The sequence below is a fragment of the Lagenorhynchus albirostris genome, chromosome 13 (genome assembly GCF_949774975.1).
Source record: "Lagenorhynchus albirostris chromosome 13, mLagAlb1.1, whole genome shotgun sequence".
NCBI classification, from domain to species: Eukaryota; Metazoa; Chordata; class Mammalia; order Artiodactyla; family Delphinidae; genus Lagenorhynchus; species Lagenorhynchus albirostris.
The window spans coordinates 28,647,054-28,665,795 of record NC_083107.1 but is presented as its reverse complement, the minus strand read 5'-3'; the positions used below and the strand labels follow the sequence as shown (position 1 = coordinate 28,665,795).

The following is an 18,742-nucleotide window of genomic DNA, read 5'->3' as shown; positions in this document are numbered from 1 at the left end:
ATTAGAGGTAAAAGAAGTCAGAGAGTAGGGTTTAAAGAGTTTCTGGAGTGGTTGGGGAGATTTTCTGGAGGATGTAGAGTTTGACCTAGGCCCTGAAAGATGTGGTAGATTCTGGAAGATGGCAAAGGAAGCCCCTTCAAACAGAGGGAGGAATGAGCGGGCACGGGGAAAGGAGGGGCTGGTGAGGATGCAAGACTGACACAGGCAAGAGCGTTGGGAAGGATGGGAGAGTGTTGGAGTCGGTTCTTTGTCCGCCATCCCCCTGTCCGTTCGCCCTCTGCCATCCCTCCCTCCCTGCCTTCAATAATCTGTTCGTAAGCCTTTATTTATTGGACAGGGGATATAGCTGTTGTCCCCGTGTGCAGAATTGCTGGTTTCACAAGGGACGCAGACAAATGAACACACAGAAATGACCCAGCGTGATGTGTCTTTCAATGGGACAAGTTGCTCTGGGAACCGTGGGGTGCTTAACTTAAACCTGGAGCTCCAAGGAACACTTAAGTGGACATGAAGTCCACGTAGGAGGTAGCCAGATGAAGTGGGCAGAAGAGCCTTTCAGACAGAGGGACCCGTGAGCTCCAACCTCACAGGTACAGAGAGTGTGGTACCTCCTGCAACCTGCTGGCGTTCAGAAGTGGGGGTGCTGTTGAGCGTGGCTGGGGAGGTGGCCCATCACTGCCTGGGGTCCCGGAGGGGAAAGTTGGTGGTGAGAGGCGAGACCAGAGAGGTCAACAGGAGCTAGAAGATGAGGGGTCTTGGAGGCTGCGTCACGGAGTTTGGACTTCATCCTGAGTGGGTGGGTTTTAAACAGAGTGGTATTCTTAGAAAGTCTTCCCTGGCTGCAGAGTACAGCATACATTCATTGGAAGGGGATGTGCAAAACCAGATGCAAGAGATCACTTAGGATGAAGCTGGTGAATCCAGGCAAGAGATGGTGGTGACCCAGACCCAGGAAAGAAGATGGGTGGGAGAGATTTAGGAGACAGAGCCCTAAGGCTTGGGGATCAATCCAGGGGAAGGAGAGTCAAGGGTGGTGTGGCGTTTTTGGCTTGGAGATCTGGGTGGATGGTGGGGCTGGATTCTGAGATGACATTTGAAGAGAGCAAGTTTTTGGCGGGGGGGCAGGGGTGGGATCTTAGAGAATCCAGTTTGGGACAACCTCGGTGTGAGAGGCCAGGAGGACACATGGATGAAGTAGCGGTAAGGTTGGAATGTGAGTGTGGGGCTTAGGAGAGATGTTTGGGAGCAGAAAGCCTAGGGGAGGGATGGGCAGAGGAGCAGCAGGGAGGCTGCCAGGGAGACACAGCCAGCGGAGGGTAGAGAGGGTGGAGGGGCCAGCGGTAAGGAGCTAGACAGACGGCTTTAGGAAGGACGACGAGGTCAGCTGGCCAGATGCTGCTGAGGTAGGGAGAGAGATAGGCGCCTGTGAGTTTCCTCTGGGTTGGGCTACAAGCAGGTTGTTGTTAATTTTGGAGAGAGAAGTTTCCAGGGAGGGGGTGCAAGGGGCGGAGCGAGTGCACTGGGCAGAGGGCTGTGTGGAAGCGGGGGAGAGGCAGGGGATGGAGGCAGCCTTTTTCAGGAAGAGAGAGAGGAGAGGGTGGCATGCTGCAGGAGAGGACACAGAGAGAAGGTGTGGATGAGATACCGTCTTGAGACTGTCTTTAAATGCAAGGAAAAAATCCAGCAGATAGTGTGGAAAATTGGGGCGCACTGGATGAGACCGGGTTAGGGAGCCAGAGCACGTGGCAGCGTAGATGCTCAGTGATAATGAGAGGTGCCTACAGGCGGGGGCGGTGCCTACAGGCGGGGGCGGTGCCTACAGGCGGGGCGGTGCGCACGGTGGGGAGGGGACAGAGGACTTGGTGGCAGCTGGCAGGTGTAGGGGAGCCCCTGCAGAGGCAGGGATTCTGGGGAATGGCAACAAGGTGCAGGGAGCAAGGATGTCCTGGGACCCCTGAGGACGATATGGTGGATGGAGGTGGCCTTGGGATGAGACTGGGGGCCTTGTGCCTCATAAGCTGCCCTGCGGATGCGCCTCTAACCGCTGTCTCTGCTTGTCTCTCCCTCCTGCCGGCCGGGCCTGGCGCTCCACAGCTGTGTGCACCCGCCGTCTTCCTCCAGGGCCTCCTGCAAACGGTACTGGAGCCCAGTCTTCTCCAGGTTCTTGGTCCCTGTCTTCCTCTGTAAGCAGGTTCCTGTGGTGGGGAGCCTGGGCGTCTGCACAGAGAGAGGAATATCCTCACAGGGGACCTGGAGGAGCCCAGAGGGAAAGCGGGACGTGGAAGTGAGGGACAAAAAGGAATCAAAGGGACACTGCCCAGAGTCTGGGGACCAGGAGAGGAATGTTCTGGGGGAAGTATATTCATGAGTTTTCCTGGGTGATTTCAGGACAACATTGCAGCCCTATGAGAAAGGCTTGGTCTTTCTGCCTCCCCACCCAGGAGCCCGGGGCTGTTCCCTCCCTGACCTCTTCTGTTTGTCCCTTTCGTCATGGGCTTTTGGCCCTGGGTCCACTGTGGGTTGGGCATCAGCCTTGAGCAGGCCACCAGCAGGCCTTCAGGCATAACCTTTTTCAAAAAGAGGCGACCCCTGCTGCACAGCTGTTGCAGTAGGTGGCCTTGGAGTGCCAAGTTTGGACGCCAAGCCAGGCGGCCCCAGAGCAGCCAGGCCACCGCGGGCTCTGCCTCCAGCCTCCAGGGGCACCATTCACGTGGATTGTGACGTGCACAGCACCCCCTGGAGTTGTGCCCATGGCAGCCCTGTTCATCACCCTTTCTCCTGATGGCATCCGCTGCTCAGCCAGTCTAAAAATATCATGTCACCTGCATTGTGGGTCCGGAGGAAGATGATGAATTCCTTCACTCTGTGCTCTGGGGACGTAGGGATAGTTCTGAAGCCAGCGTTGTTTTGAGAGGTGCCTCTGATGGCTCAGCTCTGCTCAAGTCCCTGGGGGATCACCAACAACGTGAGTGATGGAAACAGTGGCACCACCAACAATACAGTGTTCATTTTAGTCACTGCTGTTTATTAAGAAACTCTTTATATGTGTTCTCTTGTTAAATTCTCAGACACATTTTGTAAGAGTTTCGTTATCCCGGATTTTCATGTGAGGGTACTGAGTCACAGAGGTTGAATAATTTTCCCAAGGTCAAATAGCTGAGGAGCTGCAGGGTTCAGACTAGGACCAGGGTCTGGTTTGATTCTAGAAATGAGCTTCTTACCACCACAGGTCACGAAGCGTAGCATCATCAGTGTGTCATTGGCAGGAGTGACAGCTGGGATTGGCTGTGAAGTGGTGAGGCAGGAGGAAGCTGGTGTGTTTCAGTCCTCCAGCTGCTCCCACCGTCTGTGTCAGAGCATCTGTAGGTGGACGCACCATCCTTTGAGAAGGAACCCAGAGCAAGTCACTCGGAGAATGAATCCAACGATTCCATCGTTTATTAATGCAATTACCTGAGGCAAGCTCTGTAAAGCACACAGCACAGCCCTTGTATTTATAGTTAACATTTCCTGAGCGTCAGGGCCTCCATGTACGGATGTGCAGGTTGTGCACTGCGGAAGAGCCCTGGGTCTAAGGGCGTGCGATTTCCAGTGCAGACATCATGTATTTTAATTTTCCAGTAGGTGGCAGTAAAGTGTCTTGTTCTAATAAACTAGTAAACTATGATGATTTTCTGATGTGGAAGTTAAGAGTTTTAAGAAAGGGTCATCCTTCTCTAGTTGTCACAGAGGTGCCATGTGGGCTTCTATTGAGAGTTTACATGAACCAGGCACTCTTCTAAATGTTGTATTAACTTCTCCAAGCCTCCCACTAACCTTCAGAGGTTGATAGTTTTTAATAATCACTTTATAGATGAAGAAAATGGAGCCACAGAGAAGTGACATAACTTATTTTACTCAGTAAGTAGTGGAGTCAGGATCTATACCCAGAGCCCGTGTTTCTAACCACTGTCAGACTTGGTAGTTGTCTAATCCACAGTAATACCTGCCTCCATTGCCCCGCCTGCTTCCCTATGTATTTCTTCAGGACTCTTTTTGGCAAACCCATAGCAGGTAGGGTTGTCACAGGCCACGCTCATCTCTGGTCCGTGGTGTGAAGGAGCCTCCCCAGTAGGCCCTTTGGTGCCCCTGGATGGCGGGCCTTGCTGTCCCCTTCTCCTATTTGTAAATACCCCCTCTGGCCCACAGTGCAAGCATTCTGTTCAGATGTGTCACACCTCAGGACAGGTGTGAGTTTGGGGCTGGAGACGGAACACCAGGGCGGGTGGTAAGTCGGGAGGGTCTGAGCCAGGGGGCAGGAGAATCAGGCTAGCAGGAGGGCACGTGGTCCTCTCGGGACTGAGAGGGGCTGAAGTGGACGTGTCAGGTTGGACGGGGCAGTGCATGTGTGTGCACGTGTGTGCACAAGTGTATGTGTGACAGGGACGGGGTCACCCTGAGCAGCTCGTGGGTGGGAGGAGGGGTGCCCCGGGGCTCATTTGAAACAGGATCACCTGAACCCGGGGCCAAGGTGCTAGAATTGTGATCCTGGAGGAGATGGTGCCTGAGGAACTGACTTTGCTCTCTCATTTCTGTCTGCCCACTTCTGTGTCCCCGCTGCTCTGTTTCTGTGTCTCTCCACATGTCCTTCTTTCCATCCCGTCTGTCCTCCTTTCTTGTCTTTCTGCCTTGGTCTCCCTCCTGCCTTTGCCTCCATTCTACCTGCTGCCCTGCAGTCGGAGGACACGGACCTACCCTACCCGCCACCCCAGAGGGAGGCCAACATCTACATGGTCCCCCAGAACATCAAGCCTGTTCTCCAGCGAACCGCCATCGAGGTGAGCCCGCCCCCGTGGTGGGGTGGGGACTGTGGGCAGACGGGCCCTTCCTCTTCCTGGCCCAGCCTTTCTGGGGCCTGGGGCCTTCCCAGCTGCTGTCCTCACTCCGTGCCCCCAGATCCTGGCGTGGGGCCTTCGGAACATGAAGAGCTACCAGCTGGCCAGCGTGTCCTCCCCCAGCCTGGTGGTGGAGTGCGGGGGCCAGACCGTGCAGTCCTGTGCCATCAAGAACCTCCGGAAGAACCCCAACTTTGACATCTGCACCCTCTTCATGGAAGTGGTGAGCCCGACCTCCCCGTCGTCCCCTTCCGGAGTCCTGGTGGTTAGAATTTCCTTGCGGCCCCAGGCGGCCTGGGGTCTGGCTCCCTGCGGGATTCTGAGTGGGTCACGGCATCGCTCCCACCTCACTGGAGAATGGGAGGAAATGCTCTCTCCTCCCTGGAGGAGTTGAAGCCTGCGAGCAGTGCAGAGGGGGCCAGCTCGGCCCCTCCTCCTCAGATCCTGAGTCCACGGAACTCCCAAGGACCCATCCGTGGCTGTTTCCCCGCTCAGGGCCGGCCTCAGCCCTGCCCCGGTGCCCCCTGCCAGGTCTCTGAGCTTCCAGGATTCCTCCAAACCTCCCAGGACCTGGTCCTCCCCCAGCCTGGGCCCCCGCGGAGGGGCTCACCCCCGCGGCCCTCAGGCCTCAGCTCCTTCCAGCAACCTGGGCTGCCTGGGCCTAGTGACCAGAGTAAGGCAAGTCTGAGGAAAGGAAAATGGTTTGCAAGATGAAAGTACTATAGAAATTCCAGGCCCAGTGGCTGTCAACAGGAGCCTCCTCCTGGCTGAGCCAAAGCCGCCACCGAAGGAGAGCATATAAATTATTTCAAGTTGTGTTCAAAGTGCTTTTAGGGTTGGGGGGAGAAGAATCTGGGTCTGGAAGCCAACTCTTGAGTATCCACTTGGGGGGGTCTGTCTGCGAGAAACGTTGAGTCCCGGGCCAACTTCTCCCTTCTTCCCTTCCCCGGCCAGTGAGGGTTCAGGGAAAGTAGACTTGTTTTAACTTTAGGCTGAGCTGGATGTGTTTGGAAGGTAAAACTGTGAGGGAGAAGTCGGCCTCTGCCTACAGCATCCAAGAGGCAGACAGAAGGGGCGTGTGGCTTCTGCTCCACTGGCCAGCTCCTGGGCTCGGCAAACCACCCGTTTGGATCGCTGGCTCTTGGGGGTTATGTGTGGGTTGAGAGCATTTTCTGCACCTTGGACTTGCCCTGGGAAGAAGGGCTCGCCTTCCTCTGAGACCTCCCAGAGATGGGGTCAGGCTGCTGCCCAGAGCTTCCCCCCCCTCCACCCAGATGCTGCCCAGGGAGGAGCTCTACTGTCCCCCCATCGTGATCAAGGTAATTGATAATCGCCAGTTTGGCCGCCGGCCTGTGGTGGGCCAGTGTACCATCCGCTCCCTGGAGAGCTTCCTGTGCGACCCTTACTCAGAGGAGAGTCCGTCCCCACAGGGCGGCCCAGGTAGGGGAGGGGCTGTTGATGGGGGCGGGGAGGCAGAGGGGGCTGGGACAGGTGGACTTCCCAGCTTACCGGGCCCTGAATGAGATGACCGGAAGGACGGGTGGGCATCTCGTCTCCCTCAGGGCACCGTCTGGCCCTGGGCTGGGCCCCCCAGGAGAGGTTGGGGGGGTGGATGCTGAGGTGGGGTGTGGTGCGGAAAAGGCCGAGGGAGAGGGAGATTCAGGGATCAGTGGGATGAAGAGGGAGCTAGAGGGAGAACTGGGGAGACGGGGAGCGTGACGGGATCCGGGAGAGGGAAGGATGGCTGGGAGGAAGAGGGAGACACGGAGTGAAAAGTGTGGCAAGACAGAGGGCCGAGTCTTGTGTCTCAGGAGGGGTGAGCCCCTGAGGGAGCCCCCTCTCAGGCCTGGACACTGCTCCCCCTACAGATGACGTGAGCTTACTCAGTCCTGGGGAAGATGTGTTGATTGACATCGACGACAAGGAGCCTCTCATCCCCATCCAGGTACGATGGGTCCCCAGGGACAGACACTGGCTCCTTCCAAGAGCTGGCTTGCTTACCCTCTCCCTGCCCCTTGCCCTCCCTTCCTTCTCACACGGCCTCCATAGGACACTCTCTCTGCAGCCTGGTGGCTGGACACCTTACAGATGGACGGCCCCAGTTAGGAGCTTTCAGTCTGGTTGGGAGCAGGTTGGGGGTTGCGGGGGAGACTGTGTGGTCTTCTGGTCAAGACCCAATCATTTCCCCCAACGCATATGAGAAAAATGGCCCCACTGCCTGGAGGGCTCTCTCCTGGAAATCACCCAGGAAATCAGGGTGGAAGGAGCGAACGAGAGAGAAGGAGGACAGGGTGGGGAGTGACCGGTAGCCTCTGGGGTGCCCCAGCCCCATCGCCTTACCCAGCTAGGGCCCTCCTTGGGGGCAGATTCATCTGTGGGCTTGTGCTCTGTGGCACCTGGCAGGCAGCTTGAAGGAGGGGTGTGTATCCAAGCCAGTGGTCCCTCTCACCCCGTTCCCTCCACCTGCAGGAGAGGAAGGGGGCCAGGAGAGGGGCCTTACTGCAAGGGTGTCCAACCCTGTGGGCAGGTAAGAGGCAGCCCCTGGCTGTGTGCTCCACAACAGGGTGAGCTGGTGACCCGGACGCCAGTGCCAAACAGCATGGCAAGAGGCCTGTGGCATCTCTTATTGAGGGGGGAAGCGCTCTCTTCACCTTGGGCCCTGGGGTGGCTCAGGGTCCTGTACGGCTGAGACCACCCGGTCCTTCCTGCAGTGGAGACGGAGAAAGACCTCACTGTGGGCACCAGCCTTGAATAGCTCTGTTCCAGGTTGTCACCGCCCTCTCAGCTTCTCTTGATTCTGGCCGCACCCCTGGCACGTGGGGCTCCCAGAGCTTCTGGGCTGCCCGGAGGCAGAGCCTCCCAGCCTGTGTAGACAGTACTTGTGCTCAGGCCCACAACCTGTTTGTTCACTGGGGAGGGGGTGGCATTTTGGGAGGGTTTTATTTTTTTCTGAACCATCAGTCAGATATTAGCCTTGAGAGCAAGAGAACGAACTTGGGTGTTGGGTTGGGCTTGGGGTCCTCGAGACTCTCCCCGAGATGTGCTTACAGGGGCTTCCCTCTGACGTTTAGGGCTGATTTCTGCTTCTTTCTCACGCGCTCATCTCTTTCACCTTTCTGCCACTTCCATGGGGACATTTCTGCTGTTCAGTCCTGGGCCTCGCTGCTGCTGAGACAAGAGCTTCATAGCTGCTTTACAGTTCTCTGGTGCTAAGCGTCCTCAGAAGCCCCCAGCTCTCCGTTCCTCCCGCCTCTATGGCTCTCCAGGGCCCCACCCCAGCACGCGTTCCGCTGGGAGCACCTTCTGGCCAGCTCCCAGTCATTCTTTAAGACTCAGCCTAGGTGTGGTCACCTCCTTCCAGGATTCTGCCCTGGCTCCTCCACTTCTTCTGCAAGTCCTGTCTCTATCTTGGTCACCGCGCTTGCCTTAAGTCGTGCAGCATCTTTCCTAGACTAGGCTCAGGGAAGTGACTAGGGCTCATTCCTCTTTGTGTCCCCAGTGACCAGCACAGGGCCTGACTTAGAGGAGGCGTTCGAAGAAAGTCTGCCTGGGTAGATGGATGGACGGATGGATGGATGGATGGGTGGACGGATGAGTGGATGGATGCATAAGTAGATGGGTGTCTGGGTCGATTACCTGCCTACTCTCTGTAGGGGTCTAAGGAGGAGCTTCTCTTGACTGGGGAAACCCAAATGGAAATTGCAAATACACAGAATTCAGCTACACTCAAGGCTAGTACCTTCTGGCCTGGGTGGGTGTTCGTAGCTGAATGAGGCAGCTAATTAACCCCAAGCTCCGGGCGCCCAGTGCTGGCTCCCGCTTCCCCCACCCCCGTCAGCGGGCCGTCTGAGTCTGTGCAGGGAAGCGTAGAGCTTGCCCAGCAGGATTTCCGTTCTGTGTGTGCTGCCCTCAAAATGTCTACAGACTCAGATGGGGAGGGACTCTCTTGGGTCCTGCTGGCTACAAGCACAACCAGAGGCAGACGGTGAGGAGGCCCAGGCTGGACGTCCTTACGGCGTTGACATGAGTGAACCGGGGCCCGGGGTCTGAGCCAGAGCAGGGGCTGCACTCTTGGTGGGAGCATGCGGCTAGAGCTGCTGGCCGGGCAGAGGGCGGGGAGCTGAGGTTCGGGCTGGTGGAGGCATGCCCGCGCGGGGAGGGCCTGGGCTCACAGGACCTCGGAGGTCGGTAGGGAGAGGAGGAAGTGAGATCCGCCTGCTCTGGTGGGGGAGGTTTGGATCCTGCCCTCATCGAGCTCCCTGTCTGATGGAGGAGACATAACCCTATTCTCAAGGAGCCCCGAGGCCCGCAGGGAGATCAGTCCCAGTCTTCGGGAAGCCCTGTCCTGATGGGGTCTGCTGGGGGCTTGGGGAAAAAGCAATTTTGTATCGTGCTTTTCTCTGAGATCGTTGATCCGATCTGGCTGGCTCAGGAGATCCTTCCCTCACTCTGTCTTGCACATCTCCTGTGCAGGACTTGGGAGGACCGGGCATCTTGGGGCTGATCCAGGAGGCTGTGGGTTCCAGATCCAGTGGTTTTCCAGATAGTTCTGGCTGGGCTCTTGTCCCCTCGCCCCTTCCCCAGTGCAGATAGGAGAGGGATGAGAAGGAGGGATGAGAAGTCTGGCAGAACTTGGATTTTGCTGGCTCCTGTTTGTGCAGCCCGTGTCTCTAGGCCGCCCGTGTTGTTCCCCCCCATCATGCGGCCCCTATCGCTGTGCTCACCAGCTCTGGCTGTGGACCCAGCAGAAGGCTCCTCCCCAGCTCCAAATGCTCTCTTGCCACATTCGGCTTCTGTTTAAGTCCCTCCCGTCTCCTTGCTCAGTTGCCTCTTCTCTGCTGAAGAACCTTCTCACCATCGTCCGCCAGTTTCTGGGATGAGCTGCCACACACTAGAAAAAGATACCCCAGACTTTCCTGATGCTTGTGCCATTGGCTGACAACCACGGCCAAGCATTTCTCAGGTTTCTAGAAATGTTTCAGTGTCTGTCAAGAGTGGCCAGTTCTAGAGATGATCTGAAATGGATGTATGAGGCAGAACTGTCCACTTGGCCTTCTAGGCCTTGTAGATGGGCACCTGTCTCTGGGAGTAGGGAGATGCCTGGCCTCCTGGACTCTTCTCTGTGGCGGGGGCTGGGATGAGATCAACTCTCGCATGGCAACCCCACAGTGTATTCTTGGTCTGTGTGGCTGTCTTTGTGTAGATTTTAGAGCCGTAGTCTGGGGATGGTGGCAGTGTGGGTGTGTGCGGTGTGTGTGCACATGAGTGTGTGTGAGAAGTGGGGTGGGGGGCTGGGAGCAGATATGTGCGCAAGCGTAGTGGTGGTGCTGCAAGCATCGTGGCCTTGACACCTAACTTGCTGAGGGCAGGCTGGGGGTGTCCTCCGAGGGGGGCACAGAGGTGTTTCCTTCCATCTAGTGCTCTGCTTGAGATAAAGGATATATTCATTTTTCTCTGATTATAAATATATGTCCATTATATAAAGTTTGGAAAATATAGAAAAATAATGAACAGATGGGTGTTGCCTCCAGCCAGGAGCACGCTGTGAATGAACTGCTCCCAACGCGGCCTCCTCTGTCCTTCCCTTCCCCCCAGGCTGCGCTCTCTGTCTCTGATTCTGCCTCTGAGTATGAATCGGGCTCTATGTTTACGTTTCAAACAAACTTGGGGTCTTTGTCGACTAGTCTGCTAGTTCTTGGTGTTCTGATGATGAAAATGGGAAGAGAAGCAGTGCAGGAGCATACCCAGAGTGGGCTTCCCACCATTTCCTAGGGGGTCCTGAGGCTCATGTGGAGGTGGCACCCCCTGCCCATCCCACGCCTCACCTACCTTCAGGTCAAGGGTGACGCTTGCCTATCATTCTGAGAGATCACCCTGGGTAGGGGTCTCCTCTTGAAGTCAGGCCGTGGGGTGGAGAACATGTGTGTGTTGAGGAGGGATAAAGGGGAAGAGCGCTCTCGGGAGGTCTTCCCTCTGGCTGACAGAGAGGGGAGGGCTATGTTGCAGATCCAGATGAGATGAACAGAGTGATAGCAAAGCAGTGAATGCTTGCTTAGCAAGGACACCAGGATCTTGGACTCTGGGCCCTACAAGGTCAGCGTGGGCTAAGTCATCAGGAAAGCTTCTCCCAGGGGGCTGGCGAGAGGGGTTAGAACAGCAGAGGGGAGAGGAGGCCTTTCCTGGTGGGCAGAGGAGCTGGGGCAAAGGCTTGGTGGTGGGAGGGGTGTGTGTGTGTGTGTGTGTGTTGACAGCATGTGTGTTGATTGCATGTGTTTGATGGTGCACCGAGTGTGTGTGTGTGTGTTGACAGCATGTGTGTTGATTGCATGTGTTTGATGGTGCACCGAGTGTGTGTGTGTGTGTGTGTGTGTGTGTGTATGTGTGTGTGTGTGTGTCTGATGGGCCTGGGAGGCTGTAGGGGAAACTCAGGCTAGCGTGCAGGAGGCATCAGAAGGCCTGCTCCCCACACCCGTGGGGTGGGGTGGGGTGGGGTGCTGGGGCCAGCTGCTCCCCGGCTCCCAGCTCGGGCTAATTTTGAGCCACCTGCTCCGGTTTTAGTCTCTGGGACGCCGTGAAGGTGGGAACGTGCTCCCAGAACTGGAGCGGCAAATTATGTCCAAATCCCAAAGGGGAACATGTAATTTCGGAAGCTGGCCCAGACCTTTGGAGCACTATGTTTAGCTTTATTTTTTCTCCCTCTTGCACTGGTGAACTGCCGGTTTCCCTCTCACCTTTCTAAAAACGAACTGTATTAAAAATAACAATAAGGCTTCTGTGAGGTTCAGGAGGAGAACAAGAGGGGCAGAGCTACTGCCTGGCTGGGCCAGTCTCTGGGCAGCTGGGGGCTTCACGTGGAGTTCATCTGGTCGATTCCAAGGGCTTGGCCTCCTGGGGAGTCTCCCAGAGCCCCCTGCCCCAGACTCAAAGGAAGAGAGGGTCCCACTGGTCTGCTCTTCCCTCCACCATATCCCCCAAGCCTGCCTTCCTGGACCGTTTGCTCTCTCTTAAACTGGCAGTGCTGCTTTATTCCTCTGTCCTTCACACTTGCTGTCTCCTCTGCCTAGAAGGCATCTCCTGGCCTCATCCACCTCGTCCACCCACAGCTCCATCACCTCCTCTGGCACTATTGTAGTGGCCCCTGAAAAAGTCACCCTACCTTCAGTCCTGACCCCAACAAGGCCCTCCTGGACCCTGCACCCTATACATTATGGATTCACTGTGCTAGGAGATTGCAGGCAAGGATCTGATGCCAGAAAAGAATGCAGCAAGGTTTCTGTTGTATAGGGGTGGCGTGTTTATGAGACTCTTAAAGCTCCCCTGGTTTGGGGGAAGCCACATGATGCCCTGGTTTTTGTCCTTGAGGACAGAAGACTCAGAAACCTGCATTGGTTTAGGAATAGTGCCCAAGCAGGGGTTGGTGTGACTCAGTTGTTAGAAGAAACCACCAGGGATGATGGGGAGCTTGGAGTATGTCTGAGGTCAGGAAGTTTGAAAGGCAGGGAGGGCATGTGAGAGTGGCATGGAGTCAGTGGTGCCCAGGGCAGTGAGAAAGCAGGCATGAGACAGGTATTGGCTGAGCCCCTCCCACGTGCCTCACCTTGTCCTAGGTGTGCATGGCCTTCACGTCATCCATACTCGCTGCTGCTCTGTGACAACACACGGCTTTGTTCCCATTCTCCAGCTGGAGATGCTGACTCAGAGAGGTCAGGGGGCTTGTCCAAGGTCACGTAGCTGGTAAAGCAATGAGGCCGGGATTCGGAGCCACACTTGTCCAACTCCAAAGCACACGTTTCTCGCACAACTTTTGCAGCCTGTCGCTAACCAGCGTGTTTAATTTGTAGCTTGCAGACGGTCTGTCGGGCTTCGCCCCCACTAACATGGCGTCTTCTCCATCCAGTCGTCATGTATGTATTGTTTACCTCTTTGTGGGCACCTTGATTTTCCCGGGGGGGCTGAGTGGGGGTAAGGAGTTAGGAAGGGAACAGAGGAGGTGGGGATGGGAGGGGAAGAAAGGAGTTTTCTGAGCCCTGGCAGAAAACAGTTACCTGTCCTGTGCAGTGATGGAGGGGCAGGGAGAAAGCTGAGGGAAGATTTGCAGAAACAGACATCCCTGAATTATGTCTCGGTGCATCCTGGGATTTACCTTAATCCTGTTTCCCTGCATGGGGTAGCATGGGCCAGTGGAAACAGGGAAGTCTCTAGACCCTGACCGCTGGGACGTGGGACACAAGAGGCCTCTGTGGGCAAAGGCAGATTGATTTTCTCTACTCCTCCCAGAGGCATGAAACGTGTGTGACTGCGGAAACCTGGCTGTCCCCAGCAGATTCTGAGAGCTCTGCTGGGGCCCACAGTTCACTCCTGCATTTGCCAGGAGGGATACTTCTGTCCTCCTGGGCTGATTCCTTAGGTATTATCTTTATGGGTCGAGGGTCCTTCAACATGCACTCATGAAGTCAAGGGGAGCCCCAGACTTGTAGGGGGGACATAAGAGATAGGACTTGCTGAAAGTTAAACTCCATTCATGGTGCCAAGAGGAGGCATTGCTGTTTTGGGTGTTTTATGGCTTCTAGGCAGAGGCACTCTACATTTTAAATGTTTTCTGATTTATCTATTGTAGAAAATATAGAAAACACAAAAAAGTGTAAGGCAGAAAGTTAAAACCACCTGTGTTCCTACCAGTTGGAGATAAGCACTGTTAAGACTTTGATGTGCCTACATTTTTAGATATCTCTTATGCACATGTGCGTACTTTTATTTTTTTACAAAATCAAGATCATATTGTACTTTTTAAAAAATCTGCATTTTCTTGTACTTAAAATGTATTATAAATGTTTTTCCATGTCTTTATATTCTTTAAAAAATGGTTGCATGTCATGCTGTTGTATGGACATCCATAAACTATTCCCCTATCATTGGACATTTCATTTCTTAATTTCCACTATTGTCTTATTTTTTGTCCCTTAGAGGAGTTATTTTTAGTTTACTTTAAATAGGTCTAGTCCATTTCTTGTTAAGTTATTCCTAGGCATTTTATAGTGTTTGTTGCTGTCTGAATGGAATATCTTTTTTTTTATTATGACTTTGTATAACTAGCTATTGCTAGAATATAGAAAAACAATATTTTTGTATATTTACTTTGAAACGGACTCTTTGTTAAGTACCTTTATTACTTCTGACACTGGTTAATTGATTCGGTTGAGTTTTTCAGGTAGATAAGATTGTCTTCTTCAAACAATAATAAACATGTCATTTTCTAATAGTTATACCTTATTCCTTTTTCCAGAATGACATTTGATAATGGAGTTGCTAGTGAGCAAACTTATTTAGTTACTGATTCTAATGAGAAGGTCTCTGTCATTTTTCCATTATGATAATGATTGGTAGTTTCGGATAGATATTCTTGATTTTGTCAGGTTGTGTCCTGTATTATTAGTTTATTAATAACTTAAAAATTAGATATGGAAGTTTAATATTGGGCTGGCCAGAAAGTTCGTTCGGGTTTTCCCATAACATCTTATGGCCAACTGATATTATCCAATGGCATTTGGCATTTATCAAGATGATCATTTTGTTTTCCATTGTCCGTTTTATATATATATATTTTATATACACACACACACACACACACACACACACACACTCATATATATGTATGTATAATTGTCCTGCATTCCTGGGGTAAACCCAAATGAGTCAATTGGTCGTGGTATTATAGTTGACTACAATTGAAGTCCTCTTATGCAGTCCATCAAGATAGGTAGTTGGTTGGCTAATTAAAGTCGGTTAAATAGGGATTCATTAAAAGTCAAATATAAGTACCACGAACATTTCTTTTTAATCATATCCATGTATCTTCATTTGACAGTCATTTGACATGTGCCAAGACCTCTTTGAATCTGGATCTGCTATTCAAATGTCATGTTGTCTTTCCAGTATAAACCACATTCATAATGCATTAGCTATGATTTTTCCTTTAGGTTTATTAAAGTTTGATGAGCTCTTAATGATAGCTGCAAAAGACTCTGAACATGGAGTTTTTTTTAACATTTCAGATCCCCCTCACCTTTTTGTCCACCTCACTCATACTGAATTTTCATAATTAAAAAAAAAATCAACATTAAGTTCATTTTCATAGATAAAATGCCCTTTCTTTTTAAATTCAAATTTTATATATTTTTATAATATTTACTTATTGATCTAATTACTGTATTAGTACAACTGGCATAAACAGATTTGGGAACAAACAATTAACTCTTGGTAAACATACAGCTCATCTGCTGGGAGCTGCAGTGGATAAATTAGATTAGCTGCAGGCTTGCATCTGCTCTGGACCTTAGATCGTTAGCAGAGAGAATGGGTAGCATTTTTTAATCCTGGTTAAGGGGAAGTTTGTAAGGATAACATCTAGTATATATTACTGAGTTAGATTTGTTATTATTTATATGGGATTTTTGCATCTTTATTAATAAGTAGTACTTTTAGGTTGTCTTTGTTAGGTTTTGATATCAAGGTTATAATAGTTTTATAAAATATTTTTTGAAGTGTACTCTCATTTCCTGTGCTCTTGAACAGTCTCTGTGGCAGGAGAATGATTGTTTAAAGGTTTGAAAATACATGAGAGCCATTCTTTATGAATATGAATTATGCAAGTTGAAAATTACATGATATAAACATTTTAATAGTCTTGTTTTATGTATAAAATGTGTAATACTGTGAATCAATCTACATTTAAAAAATGATTAACAAACAGTCATGAAATTTAAAAGGTGGTGGCCAAATGAATTGTATTTATGATTTAGCTGGTAAACAGGATACCCATCATCTTTTTTTGAAAATGGTGTTATATGATGAGAGTTTTGAATTTTAGAAGATCTTCAGGAATGCATACCTTATACAATCGTATAAGACGCATCTGCTCTGTACTCATTTGTAAGACTGGGCCGAGCACCATTTTTGGGAGGGGATTCTTTGATCATTTTCTACTTCTTCAATCAATTTAGTGCCTTAGATGTCTTCAGATATTGCTTATAACATTAGTATAGATTTATACATATTACTATAATAAAAGAAAATCCTTCTGTATCTGTTCTGTTTTTTATCCTCATTTCTAATTTTGTAATTTATGTTTTTTGTTTTTTTTAACTTCATTAGGCTTAATAGCATTTCATCAATTTTATGGTTGTTTTTCATCCAAAGAACCAGCTCTTTAAATTTTTTTGATTCTTCTGTGTACTTTTTTTCCGTGTTTTTTTTTTTTTTTTTTTTTGGCGGTACCCGGGCCTCTCACAGCTGTGGCCTCTCCCGCCGCGGAGCACAGACTCCGGACACGCAGGCCCAGTGGCCATGGCTCACGGGTGCAGCCGCTCTGCGGCATGAGGGATCCTCCCGGATCCGGACACGAATCCGCGTCCTCCACACCGGCAGGTGGACTCCCAACCACTGCGCCGCCACCAGGGAAGCCCTTCTGTGTACTTTTAATTTCTTTTTCTTTTTTATTATTTCCTTTTCTTGTCTGATTACACTGACTGGGACCACAAGTTTAATATTCCATGTAACTGATAATAGTATTCTTATCTGCTCTAATTTAAAATGGAATGTATTTTTTTTAATTTAATTTTATTTATTTATTTTATACAGCAGGTTCTTATTAGTTATCTATTTTATATATATTAGTGTATATATTTCAGTCCTAATCTCCCAATTCATCCCACCACCACCACCTCCCTCCCCCCCCACTTTCCTCCCTTGGTGTCCATGTTTGTTCTCTACATCTGTGTCTCTATTTCTGCCCTGCACACCGGTTCATCTGTACCATTTTTCTGGATTCCACATGTATGCGTTAATATACAATATTTGTTTTTCTCTTTCTGACTTACTTCACTCTGTATGACAGTCTCTAGGTCCATCCACATCTCTACAAATGACCCAATTTCATTCCTTTTTATGGCTGAGTAATGTTCCATTGTATATATGTACCACATCTTCTTCATCCATAAAATAGAATATTTTTATGTTCCACCACTGAGTATGAAATTTATCAGGTGAGTGATTACTAGCTAGCTAGGAGTTTTTGTCATGAATGATGTTAAATTTTATTCAGTGTTCTTTATGGATCTGTTGAGGTGATCATATGATTTTTCTCCTTTAATCTGTTAATGTGGTGAATTACATTAATAGATTTTTTTTTTTTTAGATGTTGGGGGTAGGAGGTTATTAATTAATTAATTTATTTTTGCTGTATTGGGTCTTCGTTTCTGTGCGAGGGCTTTCTCTAGTTGTGGCAAGCAGGGGCCACTCTTCATCGCGGTGCGTGGGCCTCTCACTATCGTGGCCTCTTTTGTTATGGAGCACAGGCTCCAGACGCGCAGGCTCAGTAGTTGTGGCTCACGGGCCTAGTCGCTCCGCAGCATGTGGGATCCTCCCAGACCAGGGCTCGAACCCGTGTCCCCCACATTAGCGGCAGATTCTCAACCACTGCGCCACCAGGGAAGCCCCCGTTAATAGATTTTTTAAAATGCTGAAACAACTTTGCAGTTCTGAAACTATCTATCCTGGTCATGTTACATTGTCTTTTTTCTGCATTGTTGGGTTCAGTTTGCAAATGTTTACTTTAGGAATTTTTTTGCATCAATCTTTATGAGTGATAATGGCCTGGAGTTTCTTTTTCTGATACTGTTCTTTTCAGGTTTTGGTATCTAGGTAATATTAATCTTATAAAATGACTTGGGGAATATTTTCTCTTTTTCTAGTCTCTGAATAAATGATAAAAGCTTGAAATTATCTGTTGCCTGAAGGTTTGGTAGATTCATTTGTAAAACTGTCTAGACTTAGCATTCTTCTCGGGGATATTTTAAACTGCTGATAAAAATTTTAAAAATGTTTATAGGACCTTTGAGATTTTCTGTTTCTACGTGAGTCGTTCTTGGTGATTTATATTTTATAGGAATTTATCCATTTCTTGCTAAAAATTATTGACATAGTGTTTTTCATAATAACCTCTTACTGTTTTGAAAAATTTTCTTCTTCTATTTATGTTCCCTTTCATTCCTAAGGTTATATTTTATTATTCTTGCCAAAATTTGTCAGTTCTGTAAAAGTCTTTTCAGAGAACCAATTTTCATGTCTGTTGATTTAGCTCTATTGTTTCTGTGTTTTCTAGTTTCTAGTTCTTTTCTTTATTATCTTCTTCCTTCGAGTTTTAGAGAGCTTGTTATATTTTTAACCTCTTAAGAGCTATGCCTAGTTCATCAATTTTCAAACTTTCCTCTTTTCTAATGTAAGCATTTAAGGCTATAGAATTCCCTCGAAGTACTGCTTTATGCATCCCACAGGTTTTGGTAAGTGGTATTTTTGTTGTTTTTTAGTCCTGAGTATTTTCTGATTTCTGTCATATTTCTTTTTGACACCTGAATTGTTTAAAAGTATGTTTTAGAAATTCCTAACTTATGTTTTAAGTTATCTTTTTATCGGTTTCTAGCTTAACAGTACTATGGTTCAGAGAATGTGGTCTGTGTGCAATATTTCTTGACACTTGCTTTATGGCCTAGTACAGGGTCAATTTTTGTAATGATCTTGTGTGTGCTTGAAAAGAATGTGTATTCTCCCAATGTGTTTTACATATAGCGTGTCCATTTAGATCAGACTTGTTAACTGCGTTATTCAAATCTATTTTCTTGTGATTTTGTTTTGTGTGGTTTATCAGTTTTTGAGATATTAAAACATCCTGCTTTGATGTGATGTTTGTTCTTCCTTGTTATTTCTCCCTACTTTTCCTTTATATATTTGAGGCTGTGTTATTAGGCACAAACAACTGTAGATTTCTTATATCTTCCTAGAGAATTGAATCTTTTAATGATACGTAGTAAACC

At 49.7% G+C, this 18,742-nt stretch overlaps 1 protein-coding gene across 29 annotated transcripts in view; it reads left to right on the top strand.

The window, feature by feature from the left end:
* The window catches only part of DYSF (dysferlin), a 222,709-nt gene that overhangs the window by 146,892 nt on the left and 57,075 nt on the right, over positions 1 to 18,742 (top strand). For 10 of the 29 annotated variants that reach the window (XM_060168910.1, XM_060168922.1, XM_060168920.1 and 7 more), the window contains 4 exons: positions 4,716 to 4,817; positions 4,936 to 5,097; positions 6,149 to 6,314; positions 6,743 to 6,819. In XM_060168910.1, the coding sequence (XP_060024893.1) occupies positions 4,716 to 4,817; positions 4,936 to 5,097; positions 6,149 to 6,314; positions 6,743 to 6,819 (507 nt within the window). Of the gene's footprint in view, positions 1 to 2,094; positions 2,161 to 4,715; positions 4,818 to 4,935; positions 5,098 to 6,148; positions 6,315 to 6,742; positions 6,820 to 12,715; positions 12,779 to 18,742 lie in introns of all 29 variants that reach the window. The other 19 variants (XM_060168916.1, XM_060168912.1, XM_060168908.1 and 16 more) reach the window with 4 other exon arrangements.